Source organism: Falco rusticolus, chromosome 6, assembly GCF_015220075.1.
Source record: "Falco rusticolus isolate bFalRus1 chromosome 6, bFalRus1.pri, whole genome shotgun sequence".
Lineage (NCBI taxonomy): Eukaryota > Metazoa > Chordata > Aves > Falconiformes > Falconidae > Falco > Falco rusticolus.
The window spans coordinates 52981676-53007521 of NC_051192.1; the positions used below are offsets into that span (position 1 = coordinate 52981676).

Genomic DNA, 25846 nt, shown 5'->3' on the forward strand with positions numbered 1-25846 from the left:
TCAGCATTTCCCTTTGCATTTTTCATCTGTGCACTTCTCTTTGGCCTCTCCTCCCTTTACATACGGCTCCTGTGCCAAGCTCCATCCCAGACACTATGAATCATTCTTTCCACTGATACTCAGATTTGCCCCATGTCAGACTCAGTGCTTCTTGACACATTAAATTCAGTCCAAAATGAAGTCAACCGCAAGTTTACAGAAGGTAACTGCTACTCCAGGGTCATTCTCTGTGCAGATATTAATGTGTATGAGTTACCTATCTCTATTTTTCTTGGTCCATATGCTTTAAAACATCAGCTCTCTTGCCTCCAGAACAACTGAAAAAGTTCAGACCTATGCTTGCCATTTGCCAACACACAGGACCTCACCAGACTTCCTCCCCTCCAAAAACTTCTGTTCATGCTCCCACTCTTTCTCCAGCAGCTAGACAAGGAGCAACATCTGCTGTGGCTGCTTCTAAACTGCCCAAACGCAGGTAGCATGGCTGCTTGCCCTGCTGCCCTCGTTGGCAGCCAGACCTTGGCTAGCATCGGGGTCTCTCCTTTATTCAGCTACTACCACCCCAGAAAATCTCCAGAAACTCAGTCATAAAAACCAGTTGATATTGATCAACAGGTTCAAAACTATCAGGGAGATAAGCCACGATGCTGGCAGATTAAAAAACTAAATAAATTAGATACCACTCCAAGATCTTTGGTGCAATTGACACAATTTTTAGTTGCACCATTCTCACTGACATCCTGCTTAAGCTGCCTGGTGCTCACATGCCATCTCCTTCCTGCGGCAGCCTGGAGCACAGCCGACTGCTTTACTCTGTGCTCCAATGTCTATTCTCCCCAGCAGAAACTTTCCACTTCACCTCCTCATCCTCAGGGCAGCTAGTGAGCTGCAGCACCCACTAGCTCTCCTCACTGTTTTGCTTCTCCTCACATTCACGGTTGGTCCCAGGAAGACAGATTTTCCTCCACACCAACCCCTCGAATTCATCTATATATCCAGACAGGTGGACATCAAAGTTAATTAAGAGATACCCGATTATGAGGAAGAGACTTTAAAATGGCTCCTGCTTTTCTCTCCAGCAGCATTATCTGTGAAGGGCACAAGACAAATCAATTTTAAAGAGCAGGCTTCAATCTACATGTGACCACATAAAACACATATAGGTAAACTCTTATCTGGAAGGGTGGAATTTATGGGATGGGAGAGAAAGGAATTACCTGCATAAACACTGTGCTTATCATGAGAAGGATCTATAATTTATTCTGCTGAAAGGATAACTATTCCTACCTACCTCACTGAGCTGCCTGCTTGTTTAGTATTTGCATTCCACACTGAAGAGGTAAAAAGGCTTTGGAAATCTTAAGTAGTGGCATTATTATTCTAATAAATGAACAAAGTATCATATGTGGTTGGGCTAATTAAATTTGGGTTCTACCAACATCACTAGAAAATTGCCTTGATGTTCCTTTAAAAAAAAAAAGCTCTCTCCAGCTGTGAAATCTTAATTTCTGTTGTTGTTTTGAAGGGGTGTTGTGGTAAAGACTGAAGCCAAATGAAAAGCTGGTTTTGCTGACTTGCCCAGCTGTAACAGGTCATGTTTCACACTCTATGCAATTAGGACACAACTATGCACTGAGGTCTCATGTTTTGGCCCACGCAGCTATTCCCTTTCACACAGAGGCACCTCCACGTACGTGTTTTCACAACTCCACAGCCATCAAAGAAAGGGGCAGAAGTGAGGAGGGAAAGCATCTGGGGTCTTGTAGCAGGGACCCCTCCGTGGGGCAAGGTGGTGATGCTCAAGGCTCCCAAATCTGTGGAGGGGCAGCAGGCAGGAATGGGGGGGACACAGAGCCTCCCCTCCATCCCTGCAAGCTCTCAGTGCTAAAGACCATTTCTTATGCTTATTAAATAACCTGGAGGTATTTAAAAGACATGCAGATGTGGCACTTGGCAACACGGTTTTGTGGTGGGCTTGGCAGTGTCAGCTTTATGGTTGAACTTCATGATCTTCAGGGTCTTTTCCTGAATGATTCTATGATTTTAGGATAAACTGCAGGTATCCAAGATTTACCATATGGTTTAAGTGCTGCCTAAACTTAATATGGTGGAGCGTGACCCAGTGGTGTCAGAGCCGTGTGCCCCACTCAGGCATGAGCACAGCAGGCAGCAGTGATGGCATCAGCCCTGCCAGCACACTGCCCTCCTGCACACCAGTCTGCACCTTCCCGGTGGCAGGGCAGGCTCTGTTATCTCAGATCTTTAGCTTCCCTGATAAAAACTATAAGAAAGTGATATTTAGGGTCAGCCGCAACAGACCATTACCCAGGCCTGCACACCTGCCGCCAAGTACTTAATTAAATCATCATTTTGTGGCTTGCACAATAGCCAGAAGATTGCAAAAGCCTTCTGGGGCAGTAGATGGGCTGAGTTCGAACAGGTAACCTAGAAGCAGAGCACCCCAGATTTCGCTGTTAAGCCTTGTTCCATCCAGCCCTGATGGCCGTTTCAGTTAATGCCACACTTGGGCACAGCAGGTAGGAAAATTCCTACATGGATTTTGAAGATTAGCATGCATAGTTTCAAAAACCACCGGTTCTATCCAGTGCTTCAAATACCAGTTCACCTCAACTGTCTTCTCCCCATCGCCATCCCAGAGGGGGCAAAAACCCCCACCCAAAACAAAACAAAACCTCCCCAGCCCACAAGGAGTGCACCACATGCTCACAAGACAGCGCTTATCTTTGAGGGTAGTTTGTCATCTGAACATGAAGTGCCTCTGTCAGCTCAGTTTCTCACAAGTTCAAGGAGCAGCTGGCGTTGCACGAAGAGGCACCGTGCCATGGTGGACAGCATGCCACAATGGGCTGCCAGCTGACGTGGCTCTGCTGTCACCCGTGCACACATTCTTAGGCATTTGAAGTGAAGATCAAAGAAACGAAACAACTTACTTCTATTTCTTGTGGGTACAAGTACTCAAAAGAGGGAAAAAATGCTACCCTCAATGGCTGTTTACTCTGCCTTAGAGTCTTTGAAGGGATCTGCAGACTATCAAAACCTGAAATAGCTAAAACGCCAGAGCAAACGGTCGTGTGTTGGGCACGCTTGCTAAGTCATCAAGGCATTTCAGGATCAATTTTTTTAAAAATTATGTATTATCATCAGTGGCAAAAGCACTTAGAGAGAATAAAAAAGGAAACAACAACAGAAAAAGAACAGAGGGGACCCCTGTCCAAAAACACAACTGGGACTTTTAAGGGACTCCGCAAATGAGTTGAAGCTGCCCAATTAGAAAATGGTGCACCAATTACCTTAAGCTGGCTAATAGCCTTTTGGTGTCAGCAGACCAGCACCAGGCTTTTGGGAGAACAATGGGAGCTAACAAAACTCAACCGAAGCCACCATGCAGCGACCTCCCAGCCTCCCTCCTGGCCACTCACCCCGACGGCTAGGCTGAGCTGCTCCCGGGTGGGCAGAAAGACACAGACGCTCCGGCTCTCCGGCTGCATCCTGCCCGCCAGCAGCGCCCTGCTCATGGTAGGCAGCTCCGCGGGGGCCAGCGTCTCCTCTCTGGGCAGGTATCAGGCTCCCTTCATCCCACGCACCTGTCAAGAAGGTGAAAGCATCAGTGCCACACTCCTGCCAGCACTGGAAGCAGCCTGTGGCACACATTTGACAGGATGTTTTCCTCCTTGCTGTTTTTAAAAAAAAAACAAAACACAACTCATCCATTTCACAGCACCATGGCCAACATTTCCACCAGCATCGCAGCACAAGCCAGGCAAAGTCAGCCTTTAAACACCTTGTGAGCCCCAGGAGAGCGCCACAGAGTGATGAGGTCTCCCTAGAATAACAAACCAAAGTCAAGGTTTCAAGATACACGTTCAGTGATAAGACAGATGCCACCTTGGACTGCTTCCTGAAAACGCCCACAAGAGAGGGGGGAGCGTCCCATCCTTCAGCCAGGTGCCACGCTCTCACCCAAAGCAGAGATTACAATGAGTTGTCAGCAGGCACCTGTCAGTGCAGAGGGCTTCATCTGAGCAGTTTTTCTGCCTCACCCCACCCCCAGACCCTGGGAAACCACTGCCCCAAATCCTCTATACCTCAACTCAGAGAAAGAGGTAGAAGTGCATAAACTCACAAGGCTGAGCTGCTGTATCGTACTTTTTGTCAGAAGCACTGCCAGCCTCCTCGCAAGGACTGAGCCCAAGCTGCAGAAGCACCTTAGAGCTGAAGTTATTATCGTAACAGAAATAGAGACAAAAATTCAGTTCACACCCAAAAGCACAGTAGCCAACATCATTTGCGCGTTATAGCTGGGTTAGACAGTTTCCTCAGCAACTTGTGACATTTTATTTACAACCCTCTCAGCTCTGATGCTCTCCAGGACAGGGAAGCATCCTGGGGCACCTAACAAAACTGCTGGGAATGGGAGAGGCTCCTTGAGGATAGGTTAGGGATGAAAGCTGGCAGAGACCTCAACCAGCAAGATACCAAGCAGTTATGGAGTCCACTCCATCCCTGTGCAAGATTTGATGCAAGTCAAACCCTGGCTGCCTCAAAGTCACCCCAGCATGACTCCCTTCCACCAGCAGCACCCAGACACTCATCACCAGCACAGTAACAGAGGTGCTGCTGGCTGGCGCCTGCCCACAAAGCCCCCCCATGCCCCTGGGGATGGGCACATACCCAAGCACTGGCAGCCAAACACACTGGCTCTGGCAGCACTACCCTCTCCCACTGCCCACGCCACAGCCCACCGTCAGGGGACGGGCTGTGAAGGGATGCACAGGGTTTACCTTTGCCCTCCAAAATGGATTTGAGGACAACGGATCATAAGCAACCAGGAAGCAGGTCATGCGAGGTTAACACACGTACATATATATGTATGTACACATGCATATGTGCATTACATGTAAGTTTTAAAAACATTTTGTATTTAAAATCATGTTTTTCCTGTTTTAGGGGAAAACTACAATGGAATCAAACTCTTGTGTGGGAGATGGGAAAAGCAAAGTGTCATGGGAAAAAGTACAGTACAAAGTACTTGGATTTACCCCTCTCCCTTCCACTGTGCTCAAGACTTTTTTTTTTTTATAAATACAGGAAAAAGATCTGTAAGTGTCCTTTTGCAAGTACAAAAGTTGTTCCATGCACCTCCTTCCCTGCACCAGCATACACCATGATTCTTAATAAAGCATTTTTTATACAAGTTCTTTATGTAGAGCACCATAAGAACACAAACATTGCATTTATTGTATTAATGAAAAGAGAGGGTTATTAAAGACTATTATTACGACTTTTTTCCAAAATCATAATTTAATTACACGAGAACTAGGAGTTTTAACAAGAAGATTGCTCTAAATTATAAGCAAGCAGAAAAATCACATTTGACTTCCTTGGACAGGTTAATATTTCATTTAATAGAAGCTTTAAGAGAAACACTCTGATTTGTCCTCTCTTGTCGATATAATTAGACCGATGAGCTCTCCTAGGCTTCAGGCTACACACTACTACCAGCTGTATATAAATTACAAATGTCTACAGAATGACTCGAGGGCAGCAGGTCACCATTATTATTGCCAGCTGATGTCATATGCACCATAAACTTTATCAACAGCATAAAGAGCTCGGAGTATGAGCTCAAGCTTTCCAACACAAGCAGGTTTGTCTTAATTGTCAAACTGCTGCACTGGCTGGTACACATTCCCACTCACCAGGGGAGATCATATCCAGCAAAGACATTAATGCATCTCCTAACAGAACTGAAAATAGGACACAGAAGCAACCGTGAAAAACATGTGCACACAATTTTCTGTGGATAACTGAAGAAATTGATTCCCAGTTCCCTACAGCCTCTATAAAACAAAGCTTTGGGAAAGCTTTTCCACTGGTCTCACACCCGCTTTGTCCATTTCAGTTTTTAAGAGAACTGTGGACCCTGAGAGCAAGGAAGTGAGAAAGGAGGGGGAGAAGGTGTTTTTCTTCTTGTTTTACAACAAATAAGCTTATGGACCCTGCCACAGCAGGTAAGAGGTTAAAGAAGCAACATTCTTAATCTGCAGGGGGAGGTCAAACACAAGCACAGCTCAGCCTTCTCTTCTTTAGAAGTACATCAGGATGTGATAAAACATAATGAATCATTAACTTGCTAGACCTGCAAGTGTACACCTTTAAAAAAAAAAAGTTGTGAGCCAAGAGTAACTGCCCAATGAAAACAAGTGGCCAGAAGGAATGCTCTTACTTACACATACACAATTTCAGACTGCCCATATGCCATTCTTTTGTTTACCACAGATTCCAACCTCTTAACCTCAATTAAACCCTAAAAGCTCCAGCAAATGCACCACAGATGAATTAATAAAAGCTGAAGTCAATCATCAGCCTCTGGGACACCCTATAGGTTGGTTGTTTTTGTTGCTTGGGTGTGTGGTTTTTTTGTAAATAACATCACTTCATGTTTTAGCTCCTGGAGAAGTGCATTTTGAGATGTAATTGCTTGGTCAAAGGCCCAGCAGTCTATCAATGAAATAGTCAAAGGCGCTGTTTATTTGTATTCTTCTTGTATCAGTCAGGAGGCTTATTAGTGCCCAGAGTGGTGGCACAACTTATTTAGCACTGTTTATTTTACCTAAACACACACGCAGCGGAGCTTTGGAAAACATGCCTGTCATTAATTTCAAGACTCCTCTGATTAAACAACTCAAACATGGCCATAAAAACTAATTAAGAAAAACCCTAATCTTCCCCTTCTCTCCCCACAGCTCCTCGAGCTGCTTCCCAGCACCAGACCCAAACCTCAGCACTTGCTCGGTCAAAGTAGGAATTGCTGAGGTTTGCCCCAGGGAGAGGGATGAGTGGCAGAGCCCTGCAAGGGGGGAGGATGAAGAGGAGGAAGGAGATCGTTTGCTTTGGGTATCAGCAGGACAGCTACGTAGACCACCTCACTCAGCCCATATACACAATGGCACAAAGATGGCCAGCCACCGCTGAATTTGGGGCCACGCTACAGCCAGCCTGTCTAGAAGCAGGGCTCATCCAGACAGCATGTGAGGAGTTTGCACAGCCTTATGAGTGCCACTGTATTTTACACATCAGTTGGTGGAACCATGGTGAATTGGGTCCTAATCCTGATTTCAGCCTCTAGGTACTGCCACAAGCACATCTCAAGGGGATAAAGCAAACAGAGGAATGAGCAATTGCTTATAAACTCAAAGCAGCAAAACTGTACAAACTCCTCCCTCTACTGAGAAAAAAGCCCAGGTAAATCTGTGCTTCTCTCAAGAACACCTGGAAACATGCTTTATAAGGTTGAATACCATAAAACATCATAGGAAAGCTGGTTTTGCTAGAGCTGCCAGAAAACGAGCATTAAGCATCTTCCTGATAAGATCTTCCCAGAGTGGCCCTATGGAGTCCCATCAAAAACTGTCTAGAAACAGTAAGACTCTTCTTAACATTTTCCAGACATTATCCAGAGACGTCTTAGTCTTCTAAGACAACTAGACTCTTAGGCTACAGTTTCACAATCAGCTTACACAGCTTTAATCAAGGCAGTCCTGCAGCAAGACAGACAGAAAAACTGCCTGGAAACAGATCTGCCTTCGGCTGCAACCCACACTTGGGCTGCCTCATACCAGTGATGAAATGCAGCCTTAAAACTGTGACCCCCCTTCACCTTCCAGGTATTTTTGTCCTCTCAGAGGCACACTGTAGGGCACCAGTCTTATCTGCAAAACAGAGTAATAAAGACTCTGAGCAAGTAAAAGATGTAACAATGGAATATATTAGCCTTTCATAGCAACTTTAAGACCCTACCCACCTCCTTTGACTACCCCCAGAGATGATGAAAATTTCTCTGGAAAGACGCATCAACCAGGAGAGAGGGGAAAAATAGTTGCTTGTCAGGGCAGAAAACAAGATTGATGCTAAATAGCTTTATGTCACAGCTGCAGATGATGTGAAAAGTGCCACCTGCAACCAACAGCCAGGACAACTAGGTCATGTCCTGCAGCGAATTCCCAGCACACTGACTTTTCCAACATATCTGCCTTGGCATCACTCCAGGACCTGCACAACACATTCAAAGCAAGGAGGCCATAAGGAGGCAAGGTACTGAATTTGGTGTCCACACAATGCTTTTGACAGAATATACACCTGCCTTCAAACACAGCACTACTCTGTAGGAAGCCCCGACTGAAAGCCATCGAATGAGGAATACCAAGACACCTCCCAGACACTTGGGTGCTCTGAAGGACTGGATCCCAGAAATGATGCAGCTTGGCTACAGGACAGATGCAACACTTGCAGCAAAGGCAACTGATTTTCAGTCCACAAACGTGGGAAATGCAACTGCAGCAGGCCTCCTCCATCTGCTAGCATCACCTGTTAGATTTGAGTGCCATCCTCTCACAGGGGTGGAATGTAGGCCTGGTTCCCACCATTCCTTTAGAATTTTCAAAAGGTACAATGGGAGATGGCTCCAAAAACTCCAGAGCTGCAGAGCCCTAGCAAACTTAGCTGTCACCTGTAGCCTTGAGACAGACAAGGAAGTCTCTGAGCATTGGTCTTCGATATGAAGGAACATCCTTTTTCCTTTCTTCCCGTACAAGCAGCACTCCCTGGTGATGCTGAGTTTTACAATAGAGAGGAAAACGCTTTCTCGTTAGTCTTCATCACAGGATTAGACACAGCTCTTACTTAGGCATGACCGCCCACACGCCACCCCTGTACTGTAAAGGTTTCCTGCCTCACTTCAAGCAGCACGAGCGCTAAAACATGAAACACTCTTGAGTTTGCAGCTCTTCTGCTCTGCACCCCTCACAATGTGGCCAGTGTGCTCAGGAAAAAGGGATCTCCCAAAATTCCCAGGGACAGCCATTCCTAACCTGGGACGATGCTACTATGCTACTCTGTAGACTGCCCTAGTCCTTAAGCTCAAAGACGGGGGACAACTCCCTTACCTAGGGATGGCAGAGCTCTCTGGTAGCCAAGTAGAAGTGACGCACGTTTTAGGGCATGCATCAGACCTTACTGCTGCTAACTAGTCCCGAGAGGAAAACTGCTTAGCTGAGAACAGGGCACCAAAGGAGGTGCTCCTACTGCACACAGATGCGCAACAGCCCAGTAGTGGTGGCAGGACCACGCAGGGTGTCTGCCACGCTTCCAATCAGCTTTTCCATGGGATGAAAAAAGCTCCAAACAGCAGTTTGTTCCCTGTGAAGACAGTCCAGTATGAATCATCTGGGCTTAATCTTTCCTGAAACCAAAACTGAATTTAGAAGCTTTTTGAGAGAAGCAGATGAGTATTAAAGGCTCCAGGCAAAATGGGACGAATTAGGATCTCACAGGGACTACACTTTTCCATCACTTCCAAGTGATGGAAAGTGCCTTTGATTTTTTGTACACAAAAACATGCAGTCTTTTAAAATGCATTATTTTATCAGAAGCATATGCAAAACTTAGTGGCATACATGCTTTACACAATACCCAAACAGTAAAGTCTGCAGCTAGAGCATGCAATTCCTCTCCAGCATGCCTTTTTCATGGAGAGACAAATATTCTCTTGTCACCATGGGAAAAGCAACAGACCAACCGATCCTGCCTGTTCATTGATTGTGTTGTAGCATGTACCCTATCACATCTGACTACCAGTGTGAAGTTTCTCATTACAATTAATTTGGTTACCTCTGAATAATCTATTCATAGATTTGTTGATTGATTACCAAGCTTACAGGGCTTCCTCATACTTCATAAATCAAGCTCACTGAAGTTTGAGTAAGTAGCAACTGAAGGTATCGATTGGCCTAGGTAAATGCAGAAGCGTAAGAAAGGACCAGCAGAACATGGGACAAGGTGTGAGCCAGCCTCGGTGTCCGCCACACCTGGCATAAAGTGGCTGCAAAGGGAGCCTGCTCAAACTGCAAAGCTCTGTTGCCTCAGCTGGATGACCAAGACAGCACTGCATGAGATCTTGCAAAGATTAAGGGAAGTGAATTGCTTGAATAGCTGTTCAGTAACAGCAAGCTTGCCTCCGCTGAAACACAGGGACACATGTCTTGAGATGGACCCTTACAGAAAGCTTATTCCTCGGCACATGTCTGCAGAGCCAGGAGTGCAGGAAAGAAAATGCTACAGTCTTGTACCTCAGGGTGAAGGACAGCAACAGAAGATACTTCAGTGTGGTACTCCAGTGCTCGCCCTGCACACTTCTGCCAAGTAGTGCAATCCTTACTAAAGACTGTTCATCTTTTGTATCTATGCAAAGCAGGAGAGGCAAAGTACTGTACTTGGAGACCAGCTGCAGCAAGGTCTTTAAGGGAGAGCGAGGCTTCCTTCCCAGCCACTGCAAATGTCAGGAAGCTTAGGAAGTGCAGCAAGACCTGGCCTCTCTACTAGCAACTCAGGAGAGAAGCCTCTTTCTGTATCATGCAAATTGCAAATGCACAAGTTCTCATGACCCAAAAACGTATCTGTTAGTTCTCCAACTGGAAACTTACTCCTTTAAGTCTACCAAGGCTCTAAACAGTGTTTCTCCCAAGCAGATCTGTTACACGCTTGCCTTAAGCACAACAGCCAATTCTACAAGACTGCCCTTGCAGAAGTTATTCCATGGTGACAGTGGTTTTATATTGGAGCTGAGCTAGACTCAATTGAAAGAAATCACCAAGCCTTCTGGAACACTTTGCAGAGCTGTCCAAAAAAGTGTGAATAAACTCTTCCTTCATTTTCTGTTCTCACCAAGATCTTGTAAAAGTTCTGGAAGTAGGCAGACTATGAAATATTTAAAAAAAAAAAAAAAACCACAACAAAAAATCCCACACCAAACCCTGCATCATTATAACTTCACAGGCAATACCTGAAGCTGCAGGACAAATAAGAACAGACATGCTTTTACTAATACATCACAAAGAATTCTTCTGAGCTGGAATAGCTTTGCTACCAGTAATAACCAGGTAAAAAAAAAAAGTTGGCTTACTTCGCCAGAGGAAGGAGAAAGTCCATGCTGATCTCATGGCATCTGATTCACTGCCTAAATATTCATACCAACTAGACAGCTTCTGCATCAGCTTGCTTCTAACTTTTGCCTCCTAAAGTCTACAGCTAGTCTTGAACATATTCAGAGCAGAGAGAAATTCCCATTTATGTGAAGTGGACAGAGTTCCAGAAAGAACAGATAAAATTGTCTGGAACACAGCTTGCCTCTATTACAAGTGTGAAAACACCAATCAGCCAATAGCTTGACAAAATTAACGCAAACAGCGGGGTCTTTATAATTAGATGCAGCTTCAGAGGCTGCACACAGTACTGCCAAGCCATCACCAGCAAAGTGATGGTGAAATGAGAAGATGCAGCCCCCAAAAAAGAGACAGAGGAAAAAAACCAGCTCTACAAGGTGCTGCATTTTTGAGGGGATGATGAATTTTGCAAAAAGAGGAAACATAGCAAAAAAAAGAAAAAGTGTAAGAAATGGTTTTAACAAGAAGCAAATTACTTCCTTCTGCAATTCTCCATGGAGCAGCTCCTCCCTGTCAGAGGACTTCTTTTGGGCCAAGACCGCTGTTCGTCTGTGCTCAGTTACTAACAACACGTTATGAATTAAGGTACCGCAGCTAAACACCACCAAGATAATCAAGGAGCAGTGCAGTAGCAGCACAGAACTTTGTGCAAGAAAAGGAGCGTAACCCCGGAGCACAGTAAGCATGCAAGTAATTTACATTGTCTTGCATTGGATGAACAGTAGAGCAACAACACTACAAAAGCCAGTTGGTACAGAGTTAACCACTGCATGCATACACTTTTTACCTGCAGTGCTGGCAACAGAAAAGTGTGCTGTAGCTTTAAAGCACTACCAGCTTTGGGGTTTGTTTTTTTTTAAAAAAAACCAAACCCCAAACACAAAAACACCAAAAAAATGAAACGACATAGCCTTTACCTGCTATCAAAAAAACCCCTTCCCCTATCAAAAGAGTTAAATCAGAAAAACACATGTAAACACAAACTTTTTTGTTTGTATTAGGATTTTTTTATTTCAGGAGGAAAGTTGGCACAAATTTATTCATCAACAGTATTTATCCCAGTTTATCATGTTTACATAAAAATCTAGTTGAACAACAACAAAAATTCCTAGGAAAAAAACCTGTCCAAAGAGCACAGACAGTATTTTTTGGTAAGTCAGTGAAAAGAATCATTACAACTGATGTTCTTCAATAGCATTTTGTAGACTTTTTTTTGTTTATACTTTTCTTACTCTGTGGGTGTGCGTCTCAAACCCCCCCCCCCGCTTAAGGCAATCTCTGAAAAAAAAAAAAACCCCAATTTTTTTTCCCTTTTGGATTTCATGTTCTTCTGGTTTGGCATTCCTTATCTGAAGCCAAAACACTGGCTACTACACAGACTCTCAACATCACCCGTGCTGAAAACAGAACACTTTGATTAAGAGTGCACAGCAATTAAATGGGAGGAATAAACAGAAGATGAGAGCGAGGCTAAGGCATTCTGTTGTCATTCCAAGTTTTCCAGGAACAAAATAAAGAAAGGGGGAAAAAAAAAAAAAGATAAAAGCTAAACAAATGAATGGGAAACTAACATCCAAAATATTGTTTGGGGTTTTTTTGGGTTTTTTTTTTGTTTTGTTGTTTTTTGGTTTGGTTTTTTTTTTTTTTTTAAGATTACTCCAGTGCTAGAAATACATCCTCGTTATTTTCTCTGGGAAAGCAACTTATGTTTTTCAAGTATTTATTGTCAGGGCCTGGGCATCACAGCAGCTCTCTGAAGAAGGGACAAGGTTCAGACTGTTAGAGTTTCCTGGTGTGATGGAAAAAAACAGATGTGCATTTTAAATGCCACAGGGGATTTAACCTGAGAGCTCATCGCTGCCAAGCAGCGGGAGGAACATCTCTCCATGCCGACGGTGACCGGTTCTCAGCACAGGGCACCCAGAACCTTTCCCTGTAAATCGTTACTAGGGAAGAATTCAGGAGGTGGAGAAACAATGAAGTAGAGAGACTTTTTGACGCCCACCGCTTCTCCCGCCCACATACACCTGCTGGGACACTCGCCTCCATCCCCGCCCTGTCCCATACCCGTAGATGAGTGTCACCGGGGCCAGCCACCCAGCCCTGTCCCTCGAGGAGCACGCAGCCCCTCGGGCTGCTCCGGGAAGGGGGTGGCAGGGCGCCGGAGGGGGCCCAGGTGCCGGGCGCGCTGCCCCGCAGGGCTCACCCTGCCCGGGGTGCCGCAGCCGCGGGCCCCGCCGTGGCGCTTCCCTCAGCACCTGCGGGCAGGTGGCCGCCAGCCAGGCGCCCCTCGGGGAGCGACCCAGACCCGCGCCCCTCACCGCCCGAAGGGGCCGGTACGGTCCCGGGCCGGGAAACGCGCCCCGGCACCGCCCCACCTCCTCGCAGCGGCCGGACCCACGGCGGCGGGGGATGGCAGCGAGCGGCGGAGGAGCTGCCACGGCTCCAGGACTCCTCCCGAGCCCATTCCCTGCTGCTCCCGGCCGCCGCCTGCCCACCCTCGCCGCCCCCGGGAGCCGCGGCTCCGACCTCGCGGCCACCCGCGCCTTAGCCCGGCGCTCACCGCTGCTCCGACGGCAAAGTTCCCTCGTGTCATAAAGCCACGAGCGGCCACGGCGCCGCGGCCGGAGCCCGACCCCCCTTCACCGGCCAACTCGTACCCCTGCTCCCGCGGCCGGCCCGCCGCAGGCGGGAGCCCCTCGTACCCCGCGGTCGGTGCGCAGGGCTCGCTCACCCGCCCCAGCCGGGCGCAGCGGGCGGTTCGCGGGTCTCGCCCGTTCAAAGCGCCGCCGGCAGCCGCGCCGCCCCCCCGGGGTCCCCGCAGCCGGCCAGGGCAGGTGCCGCTCCCGCCCCGCAGTTGGGACCCGTCCCCCGGCAGCGCAGCGGAGCCGCGCCCGCCCCCCCGCTGCCAGAGGAGCCCCGGAGGGACGCGGGAGCCCCGGGAACTCCCCGCACCGCTGCTCCGACGGCGGAGACCGAGCCCCACCAGCTGCGCGGCGCCGCCCCAGCACTTACCGCGGGGTGGCCCCGGCCGCGGAGCTCTGCGGGGCTCTGCTGTCCTCTCCGGGGCGGCATACAGCGCCCGCCGAGCCGAGCGAGGCAGCGTCCGGGCGGGGCGGCACGGCACGGCACGGCACGCTGCCGCCCTGGGGGAGGCCGGGCGGCGGGGCGGGGCCGGGCGCGGCGGGGCGGGGCGCTCCGCCCTTCCCCGGGACCGCACACCGACACCGGCGGCCGCCCCGCGCGGGACTGTCCCGCCCCCGCCGCACCGCCGGCTCAGCGGATTGGCAGAACGGGCAGGGAGTGGGCGGAGCGGGTCCGCGGTGTGGCCTTGGGTTGGCGAACGCGGCTTGTCAATCGGACCTGAGGCGAGGGGGGCGGGGCGGGAGTGGGACCGGTGGCCGGTGGTTGCGGGTGGGTCGGTGGCTGCGGGCCGGGCCGGTACCTACCGCTGAGGGGAAAGAGGGTGCGGTGGGGCTGGCGGTGCGCGTGTAGGGGGGACCCCGACGGCTGCGGGGGGGGAGCCCGCCTGCGAGCGGGTGGGAGGGGGCTGCCTGCGGGGCTGGCGGGGGTTTTGTCCCCGCTTAGGGCGATTTTATCTCGGCAGGGTGCTCTGTGCGCCGCGCTGGCAGCTGTGAGCTCTGTGCTGTTGAAACTTAAATTCAGAGTGATGACACGACCGCCAGTCAGGAGAATTCAGCCCGGGTCACTGCTGCAGCCGGGGGAAGGGGTGGGAGTTGTGGAGTGTCGTGGTGAGGGAGCCGGAGCCGCTGCGCACCCTGCGCCTCTGGCAGCCCCGGGCAGCAGGGCTGTGGTGATGGCATGCCGTAAACCTCGCCTCCCTCCCTCCCTCCTCTATGTCACAATTTGCTTTTTAACGCAGTAACTTAAGCCTTAACTTAAGTAAAAGAAGGCCGGCACCGTCTCAGGTTCTGCAGGCTTGCTCCCTCTCCCTCAGAGCTAGGCCGGTGCTGAGTTTCCCCACACACCGGTTGTATTTGAGGGTGCAGCCCACATGGGGATGGGGATGGCGGTGAGCTGTAAGGGCAGCAGGTGGGAAGGCTTTCGTACAGTGTTTGCACTATGCTGCAGGAGAAGAGTTGCAGTTTGCCCAGGGGGGACCACAAGAGCGAGCCTGACTTGCTGGTGTGACCTGACTGCCTGATAGGGTGTGGGAAGCAGGGCATCAGGTCACCGGTCCTTGCTCACAGGGTTTTTTCCTGTGTTTTAGGTTGGACACAAGGATGGATAAAATCTCAGCCTTGCCAGCGTCGCTGACAACCTGTTTCTTCCTCTTCCCAGCTGGATTGTAATAGTGAAGCTGCTCTGTGAGTGCAGAGGACATCTCATCACCAGCTGTTTCTCTTCCCACAACAGTCCTCTCAGAGAAAATACTGGCATCTTACTTACTATGGGAGCAAATCTGTAGTCACCTCGTTTCAGGAATGGTTGCAGGTCTGTGGGACCCAGATGAACAGAGGTGACCTACAGTGGCCAGGGTTGTCCTTCATGGTTTGTTCATTTGTTAAGCCTAGGGTGACTTATTCAGTTCCCTTCTCAGCATGCCAGCTGCTTCTGGTGCTGTTCTGAGGTGCCTAATGCGTGGTTTCGTGGGCACCAAGCTGGCATGACAGCTCTCCTCTGACCATAGAAAGATGTCTCGCTGTACTCTCCTTTTTACTTCTTCCCGTCTTCAAGTCTTCTTTTCTCCTTCACTGCCTTTGCTCATGGCTGTAGCACCTTCCTTGTACCAGAGCTGGAGCACTTCAGACTGCTAAGATGGTTGAACTCACTAAAGGGACAGAAAATTCAAGCTTTTTTTTTGCTGGAAGGGTGGTCTGTCATGTTGGTAAATTAGATTGTCCCATGGAGTGGTCCAGCCAGTGCTGGAGTCAGCATCCTGTAATATCACCTACGTCTCCTCGCTTACTTTCGAGCATGGATTGCAGGACTGAATGCAAGGGCAGGGAATCTGATGCCCAAGTGTAGGCTCTGTTGGTGAACTAGTTCTTATTTAACCTGCTCAATACCATGCATGAAGCCTTGAGCAGAGCCAGCAAAGTGCTCTGGTTACGGTAGGACTTTCTGTCATGCCCTGACAGCTAGTGGAGAACTTGAAATGTTAGCAAACAGCTCTGAGCAGTTGCTACATGCTTCTGGGTTTTGATCCTTTGAAGAAGAAAATGCTGCAGTTGCTTATAAACTCATAGCTTGGCTTTCTGTGATGGGATTCTTTAGCTATCACAGGAACAAAGACCGCATCTAGGCTGTTGAGACAGGAGTCTGCTTTATGGCACGCCACATTAACCTGCTGTCCATTTTGTTCCCATGAGAAACCTTAGGGCTCTCTCACCTGTGTTCCCTTCCCACAGAACACCAGTAGAAGAGTAAGAAAAGTGAGGGTCATGTGCAGCTGATGCTCCCAATCTAGCTGCAGTCAGAATGGAATATAATACAGTATGTCAGGTATGATTACCTTAATTAGAATAGAGTAATTATCCTGCATAGCTTCTAGGATTAGCAGACTTTGCATGTCACCGTAGAGAAAACAAGGTACATTTGGAGAAACACCAGAACTACAGGACAATTGAGATAGTGTTAGCCTGTTTGTTTTTGAAGGGGACATCAAAGTGGAGAATGAAGATATCTCTGTTCTAAGGAAATACCGCTGCACATTTTCAAAGTGTCAGCTCCAGCTCTACTTCTTGCAGTGCAGATAAGCCATTTCATCCAGCTTGCTCTGTAAAGTGGAAGCTGGAGAGGGGGATTTGCAGAAGGGTTCTTGTAAACCAGTGTCTTGATTCAGAAAATTCAGAAAATTGAGCCCCTTTTGTAAGCCCGTCTCATGCAGTTGTGTTGAAGCCAGAGGGACCCCCTGCAAAAGTAAAAGTTTGCATAAGCAGATGTCTTTGCTCATGGTCTTGTCTGCATTGCATGTAGACAAAGTGATATCCCAGTGCAAAAGGGAAAGCTGGGGTTTGCCTTCACAGTCTTGGAAAAGTATCCCTTTCCTTTTCTCACAATAATTCTTGCAATGCATATAGGACATAATTTTGTTGCCACTATTTATTGTCTAGTTCGCAAGCAGCACCTAACCTTGGAGAGAAGCGCGTTGTTGAGTCTAGAAACAAAAGGGGTTTTCACTAATGATCTCGGGGAGCTGAAGCTGGCGTCAAGCTGTTCAAGTCATGAGAGGATGACTCAGAAGTCAGAAATTTGAGGCATTCTTATGTCTAGCGTTTAATCAACAGGCAAGCATTGGGAGGTAAGCAGAGGAAATCAATGGCAAATCAAAGAATGGGTCAGCTATTCATTAGAGAAAGGATTGATCTCAGGGATATTAACAGAAAGAAGGGAATGAAATGAATCCTAAAGAAAGTTTGAACTAGCTGTGGCTGCAGCAAGCTGACAGTCAGGGAACCCTAAAAAAAAACTACTTGACTGTCTTTCCTGAAAAGTTATTTGCAGAAGTCTGCATTCTCAGTTTAAACTGGTCAGATTTAACCAGCACATGTTACAGAGACTTTCCAACCATAATGCCGCTCTTGCAGCAGTAATAATTATTTGCTTATATTTGTCATTGTGTATACAGTCATCATAGGTATTACACATAAAATGATAATCTGCTTTCTGTTAGCACACATACTGAAGCAAAATCTTATTTTGTGATGTTTTCAGGGCATGTTAGAGCTTGATTTTGTTGGCTCTTGTCTTATTCCTAGAAAATCATCAATAGCTTCACTGGGACTATTCATCATACTGGGCCTTTCATCATTAGCGTGTTGCTAAATCAGGTTTAATTTTGAGCTCTGGGACAGGGAATATTTTTTTTTTTTTTGCCTGTAAGATATTATATCTATCTACAATAGCATGCAAACAATAAAAAATACTTATAAAGTTGCAGGGTGTCTTATATGCAAATAACAATATCGGTTACATTGTTAGTCAAAATTAGTCATTATTATACCAAAAGCTGCGTACAAGATATAGATATAATCGGAGAGGTTTAAGACACCAATTTACATGAAATAAATATCAAATGCTTTTTGCAATGATCATTAACCACATTATGCTGCAAGTGAGGCCAAAGTACAGTTCTGGAGCCATAAACTGCCTGTGGGCAATTGAGGTATGAGCTCCTGTGCCAGGGATGTGCCATGGAACTGCAAGGACACAGGAAACATTGCATTGTACCCTATTGTGTCTGGTGCCTTTGTGTTATATCTTTCATCCCAAAGGATCCTGATGTGCTTCCTCAGTAAGTTTTCTCCATTTGCCGTTGAAACAGGAACACCTTCAGGTGATAAGGGAACAGCTGTTTAACATTGCTCCATCAACAACCTTTGGAAACCATGTGGGGAATCTGGGTGGGGAGAATGGATTAATAAATCAAATTTGGCCCTAGAGCACAGAGGCTGTAACTCTTACCCTTAGCAGAGTCTCTGTGGGACTGCATTATACTAAAAAGGTCATAAGATTCATTTTACTTCTAAAGCAAAACAGAGAAATAGAATCTTTCAGTAACACTAAATCATTTAACATCATTATAGGCTCATGATTTTATTCTAACTCTGACCAAATTCCCAGGGCCCTTCATTTCAAGATTTCCTAACCCAAGCTCTAATCAAGCCCAAACCTGCATTCGTTACACAGCCTCCTGAGATCACAGCTCACTAGTGGTGGCATGGCCGCTGGCCGTGAGGGGTTTAAACCATATTGTCTCTGATGAGACCCACTTGATGCATATTTGCCTATACAGGTGCCCTGGCAAGTTGGTATCTGTAGCTGAATACAAAGTGTGTGAGCTGCTGGCAGGAGTCCCTTTCTGGGGTCTCAGTAGTGCCACTTCCACATACTTCATCAAATAAAACATAAAAGATCTATAACATCACTTCCCCAATGGGGTTTGTTAGTGTTTAATACTGTAATGACACAGAAGTTGTCTCCTTATTTAATCATATGCTGCAGTCTGAACTGTGAAGTTTTGGTTCCTTTCAGACAACTTTGAAACAATGCCAGAGCTGTTAAATCTGTGCCCAGGGTTCCTCAGTGCTTATCATGTCTGTGCTAGGCTTCGATCACAACACTAAAATAATTATATGTCCTCTGTATGGCAAACATATACACACATTGTCAGTCACTGCTTAATAAAAAAATATTTCCTGGTGTTTGTGCCCTGCAAATTTTCCTCTCTCAGCCCCTAAGGACAACAACAATGCTGCCAAAGCCATACCTCCCAAAGGAGTAAATGCCTCTGCTGTCTCTGAAGATGGGCTTTTCTCTTGATTTTGTTTTCTTTAAGGTATATGTTTATTTTCACTTTGATTAGAATTACTTTCTGTAATATTGTTTTCCTATTTTTTTCCTTTTTTCTCTAGCTTACTTAAATATTTTTAATTCAAAAGGAAGAATAACACCACTAGATGATGGGGAAGGGTAGGTTTTGGTTACAATAACTAATTGACTTTTGAAATATTTGGAACAATATTCCCTGATTAAGGGTTGGGCGTTTTTTTAATATCAAATCCAGATTCTGTTTTTCATCTGAATTTCAATAGTTTACCTTTTTCATGTTTTTCATCTGCATTTCTGCGTTCTTCCCTACATCAAATAATGGAAACGTCTGCAACTACAAAGCGTTGGAGTATTAATAAAGGGGCTGTAGAACCCAGAAAGATTCTTGTACAAAATCACTGATTTCATGCCAATAGCATTGCCCTTTTGTGTTTTTTGAAAATGCTGCATGTGTTCCTTCTGATTTACCCCCCAGCAAACTGAGATGTGGAAGAATTGTAGTCTTGGTTGCTGGGAGCACCTTGCACCTTTACACAAAGGAGAGCTGGTGTTTCTGGTGGGGGAATGGGGAGGGGGCCTGGAGCCTGTGGGGAGGGAAACGTGTCTGGGAGCAGCTCCTCAAGCTCCAAAGTCCTACAGCCAGAAACAATTGGCTGCACAGAGGCCACCGCTTGCAAATGCCCGGGCCCTTTCTCTGCCTCCTGCTACCAGGCAGCGTTGCAGATTCCCCTGCCTTGGGAAACCTCGCACCTATGTGAGAAAACACTGGAGAAAGTGGGGAGAAAGCCAAAAATGAAGGTACAATACTGCAAGTTTAAGGGAAGAGAATAGATACCCTAATGTGCTGTGTCATCCTGCTTCTTAAATGAGAAAAGGGGGATGAAAGGGGGAAAAAAGGCCACATTTAGGCTTAACATTTCCATGAAGTAATGGCACTAAAATGATTTGAAATACCTACAGGATGAATTTAGCCTGATGTGTAAAATCTGTTTCTGCCATTATCACTGCTAACCTAAGCCTATTCACAGATAATTACAGTCAAGTGCTTACCCTGCTCTTGCTCATCTGTTTTTCCATCCTGCCCATTTAGTAAAAGCATCAGTTATGTATTAACACTGGTATGCTGTGTCAAACAGCAAGAGCTTTGAAATTAGGCAGCAGGAGTGGAATATAACATGGCAGAAAGAACCAGTGAACTCTGTAAACAAAGGGTTGTAAAAATGATAAAGAGAAGTCAGTTGTGTTCTAGCAAATTAAGATCTTGGGGTGAAATAATTTGAATTTACAACACTGTCAATGCAAATGGAGGTCAAATGTAGCAACAGTGGCTAAAGCATGTTTCTAATTTTTGCATTGCTTGGGGCAAAACAGTTCCAAACACAGTGGAAAGGCATTGCCTCTACCTGGTTTAAAAAGCTATTGAAATTCACAAAAAGTTATCTTCTACTGTACTGTGGCTCCTGCGCAGATAAATTCCATAATTCTCTTCAGCATGTTCTGGATAAAGTTTCTAATGTGTAGGTCCCGTCTGCCTCCTTCCTCATCACATTACTTGGGCACTGAGCAAGAAATTCAGATGAATTCCCAGCTCCTGTGCAAAGCCAAGAAAGATCACTGGGAAGTGTGCTGTGATACCCATCCATGCAGGAGGTGACAGACACTAGGAAGAGTGCCTGTAATACGGGGTTTATTCCATGCAAAAAGCCTATTTTTAAGTAAATGAATAAAAGACACAACGAGGTCTCCCCTCATTGTTTTCTGAGCGGTCAGGTGGGTGCCCCAGGGTGGAGTTAGTCAGGCTTTGCTCTCACCTCTGAAAATGGGGGCCAGTATTAAAGGGGCTCCACAAACTCCACACACACCCCTCTTACAGATAGCACTCTGCCCCTACCCATCACCAGCAGCACCGCTCCAGTCCGAGGCTTGGCTGCCTGTAATAATAGCCCCTGCCTATTTGTGGTTTTGCCTTGGCTTTGGAGGGGATGGTGGGTCTTTTAGTCCCTGAACAAAACAATTTGCTCAGAATTGAATGTTTCAACCTGTCATTCTCAAGGAAGAAAAAAGTGACTTGTTCCTGAAAAAAAATCAGAGCTGACTTGAAGCTTGTATCAAGAAATATAATCACATTTCACAAAACTGCAACAGTTTTAGAGGCTGCCTGTAGGTGTTAAATGTCTGCTGTCACTCTCCTCCTTAAAGTATTTCTGAATTGAAAGCTATTTTATCACATTATCATTATAAACATTTCATCAGGTTATAAAAACAACCAAGGTATCTTATAAGTATAAAAAGTCTTGAGCACTGAAACCCCCTTATAAATTAAGAATGTGGCTGTGAAATACAATCCTTGGTGGGATTGGTTTCTGACCTTTAGAAAGGACATTACTTCAAGAGAGGCAAAGACAAAGTAAAAGCTGGAAATGCAGGGTGGGAAGTGGAGAAAAGCCTGAAGTAATAAAAAATGTTCACACAGAGGTTACTAATCTGCAATGACTGCAAGCATGTCTTGCTGACTTCAGTTCTGAATAAATCATGCTATCTCTGTACCAAGGTTATCTCCTTTTGTCATCATATATCAAGTAAAGATGAGAAATACAAGTCATCCTGGTTCATTTAAAGTTGCTTCCAAAATATATTTTAAAACTTTAAAAGGTAAGAAGTGTTCTCTAATTCTTTGTATATATCAGTTTTGTTCCATCAAGAGTGTTACTGTTATTGATTATTTTTAATCTAGTTTGAAGTTGAAGGCTGGGTTTTGGTTGTTTTGGGTTTTTTTCCACAGGGAAGATGTCTACAGCTTCTTTGAAATGTTCCCATAAAGAACTGAGTCCTACTTTTTTTTAAAATAGCTGGTTCTACTCCTTCCATTAAAATGACAGAAGAAATACTTGTCTTATAGCAGTGAAAGCGGTTTTTAAGCGTCATCCCTTGCCATCTCCAGTGGTGAAGCTGAGCCGTGGCAGAGGAAACACACAAGAGAGTTCCTTGGGGGTGGGTCCCATTCTCAGGGGATGCGGTGGGCTCTGGATGCTGTCCCAAACATAGCACTTGGTCATGTAGACGTGAGCAAGTAAACAAGCTGCTGGAAGAAGTTGTTTCAGCAAAGGTTAAACCATGTTCAACCAGGCATCCTTAGGCTGTAGGATCCCTTTCTCAAGCCACTGAGAAATTTCCTGTTAAGGTACACAGCATATTATAATGCCCATCCCATATTTCTTTCAGTTGTTTGGCTTGCTTTTAGATGACAAATACCTTTTGTCATCGGTTTTTGTGTTGAAAAGAATTATAAGAAAAGTAGTCCAGTTGTTATAATTGTACCAGTTGTGTGACCATCTGTGCTCATCAGTTTTTTTATTGACTGCATTGCGACTCTACAGGGGTAAAAATAAGTAGAGTGAGTACTTTTAAGTAAATAGAGGTACCTTTGTCAGGCTCTCAATTGTTTGTCGGGTGTAGAAAACCAGTCCAGAGCCCCTGCACAAACAGGTATAAAGTACTTTCAGACACCTGCAGCACTTTTGCTATTTAGCTCTTCCACCTGCAAGCTTACCTCTCTGAAACAGAAGATAGTATTTCCAAAATAACTGGGACTTGATCACCTCATTTTACTTCATCCATAAATACTTGCGTGCATGCATCCAGACACGTCCTACATTTCAAAGCAAGAGGGGAGCATCACTGACACGGATGTACCGGGGATGCCCATGGTAAAGATTGCTCTTCTGTGTTGCCCACACGTGACCTGAAAGTAGGGATGTCATGACCTGCTGAGGAGGCAAACAGATCGCATGGCTCACTGCTGGCTGTGTCGCTGCCATGTGGTCTAAGCATTGCTCCTGGGTGGCAAGGGGGCAAATTCCTGCTGTGTATCTATGGCATGGTTTCAGGTAACAGCTAGGCTGGTCCCAACAAAAGGAAGGCTCTGCTCCTCTTCCTCTCTCAGCCATACGCTTCTGCTGCTTCTTTGGGGTGCAGCCCAGTGATTGTACAGCTGCAGGGTGAATCAGTCCATTTGGCCAACCCCAGAAGACTAATTTGTGGAAAAACAGAACTATTTTTATTCACTTCGAGCCAGCTGAATTGAAGCACCTTGCTCCAATAGGATATGGGGAGGGATGGCAGCTGGCAAACGACCTTTTCAACAGAAACCTGTTGTTTAATTGCGGTTCCTAAAATGTCAAGTGGTGCCTAACTCATAGAAAGAAAAGGCCTAAGTCTTGGCCTAATTGCCTGCCTGCCAGATCTGATGTGGAGCAGGAGAGTGGGAATGGATAGCCAGGGCAGCTGCAGCTGGGAGATGAATCTATCTGTGTTCCTAACAGAGGCAGAAGAGATGCTACTTAGCAGAGGGGATTCTCAAACTTTTCATACCATACCTCTTCTCTTCTGGAAGAGTTTTGGCACTCCATATATACCTGCCTTTCCCAGTGTGCATTCTCTTTTCCCCTCCCCCGGATGGGGCACATGAGCCAGTTCAAGAAAGAAGCAAAAAAACCTACCTCTGACTGGCCCTGGGAGGCTTCTCTCCCTTCTGTCACTATACCTAAAATTAGGCAGCATAAATAGCTGTCAGTAGTCCAGGCCTGCATTACTGTGTAGGCACCCGGCTTCGATGATTTGAATGAATTTGAGTACGTAAATAGGACTTCAGTGGTTTTAGATCTGGACCTTCAGTATTTGGTCTGCACTGCTAGCAAGGAAAATTTGGATTTTCTTCGTTAATTGTAGGTGGAGTGAGAGAGAGGTCAAACCCCGGCCATGACACCTTCAGTCTTGGGGGGTGAGAACCCTGCCTGAGTCTAGGAAGATATGCTAAGCCATGCATGCATTTGAGGTTGTGGATGGTACTTGCAAATGATTGCAAGGACTAAGGTTAGGGATCTCGGTACTGAGTCTGAATACTTTGATTTACAGAATTCCCCCTGCATGAAACACAAGTCTTCATCAGAGCAGGTAGATGCCCTACTGAAACTGTCAGTAACTGGTTGTTCATCCTAATTTACTAAAGGTAAATATTGCACCATCACTGTAGGCGCTCAAGCAAAGTGCAACCTCTTCTTTGTTGGGACATCAGTTAAATGGCATCATCCATCCTGTATTAACCTACCCTTAGTCTTCCATGAGGATAAACCAATGAATGAAGCCAAATACGATGAGATAGTGAACAAAAAACAATGTCAAGATTTATTTGAGTTTAGTCAGTAGCCCAGGAATGAGAGCTGTAGTGGTTGTGGTGATGAGCCAGAGGAATGCTGCTGGTATTGAGAGCTCTTTGCTGTGTCACACATTCTTGGATTTTGTAGTCACATTAGGATCTGAAGGAATTAGCCTCAGGAAAGCTCAGAGTTTATTTCAGGTGGGTAAACTCTGTTTTCTGGTCTTTTGGTCAGCACAGGGAAACATTCATAGGGAGAGCAATTGAAGAAAAGATCAACAGGCTAGATAAGGATTTGTTATCTTCCAGATGGCAGGTTATGAAAGCAGAGAAGAGGGCTGCCTCTGTCAGGTGTAGGCTAGGAATGACAAAGAAATTTAACTCCGTTCCAAAAATGTTAACCATATTGTTCACGCTCAGCAGTAAGGAGGCCTGTGGCTGCTGTGAGATTAACCTTGTGACCCCGACAAGAGTTTAGACCAGCCTGTCAAAAGCATTATGCTTGAAGGCAGTAATTGTTCTTTATTAGAGGAACGGTTACTTTGCCTGGTTTCTGCTGCCCACCTATGGATTGCATTTTGACTGCAGCACCACCTTTAGGAAATGATGTATAGTTTAATCATTAACAACAGCAGATGCCTGTGCACAGCCTCTTCGATGTGGTTTAATTCACCCTTAAAAAGCAGGCCAATGTAAAAATGTACTTATCTGGTACAACGATGATTGTCCATAGGGCTGTTATGGGGATGCTGGTAGTCTTTATTTCAGAACACACAAATATTTTTGTTAAAGGAATTTGGGAAAGATTGAGCTTATACGCTTTCAATATAAAAGCTAAGTTTTAAAATGGCTGTGCTTTTATTTACAGCCAATGAGTTTAGGATCAGGCTGTTGATACATCCTTTGAAAGACTGGTCTGAAGAGTTGCAGGGCTGAAATCGTTGCATCCTCGGTGGTCCAGAGAAGTGCTATTAGGAGGCAGTAACAGCTCACACAGCTGCAAAAAGTGAGTGAGCTTTCGGGCCCAGAGGGTCTTTAGCAGGTTTGCAGAGAGCCATCAGCTGCTATGAGTGCTGAGCTCCCATAGCTTGGTGGAGCTGTGGCTGCTCTGCCAAGTCTCCCAACAAAAGTTACAATTGTAATCGTTTCCCAGAGTTGTGGGTTTTATTTCACATTCTCTGTTGACAAGTTCTCCGTAAGATAAAGTGTGAAGCCATTTAGTATCTCATTCAGTAGGCCAATTCATTCAGCATCGCTCTGTAGTGGTTCAGATACTCTCTCACAACCGTATCACAGCATCTACTTGTAATAAATATGCACTGAACCCTGTGAACAAGAAAATAGCTAATGTAGGCCACAGGATATATGTGTTGTG

At 46.1% G+C, this 25846-nt stretch overlaps 1 protein-coding gene across 2 annotated transcripts in view; it reads right to left on the reverse strand.

Annotated features, from left to right (window-relative positions):
* Positions 1–14143, reverse strand: part of FRMD1 (FERM domain containing 1) — a 42511-nt gene extending 28368 nt beyond the window's left edge. For both annotated transcript variants that reach the window (XM_037392939.1, XM_037392938.1), the window contains exons 1-2: positions 14037–14143; positions 3441–3605 (exon numbers count right to left, since the gene is read on the reverse strand). In XM_037392939.1, the coding sequence (XP_037248836.1) occupies positions 3441–3536 (96 nt within the window). In that variant the 5' untranslated portion in view covers positions 3537–3605; positions 14037–14143. The remainder of the gene's footprint in view (positions 1–3440; positions 3606–14036) is intronic.
* Positions 14144–25846: the final 11703 nt, after the last annotated feature.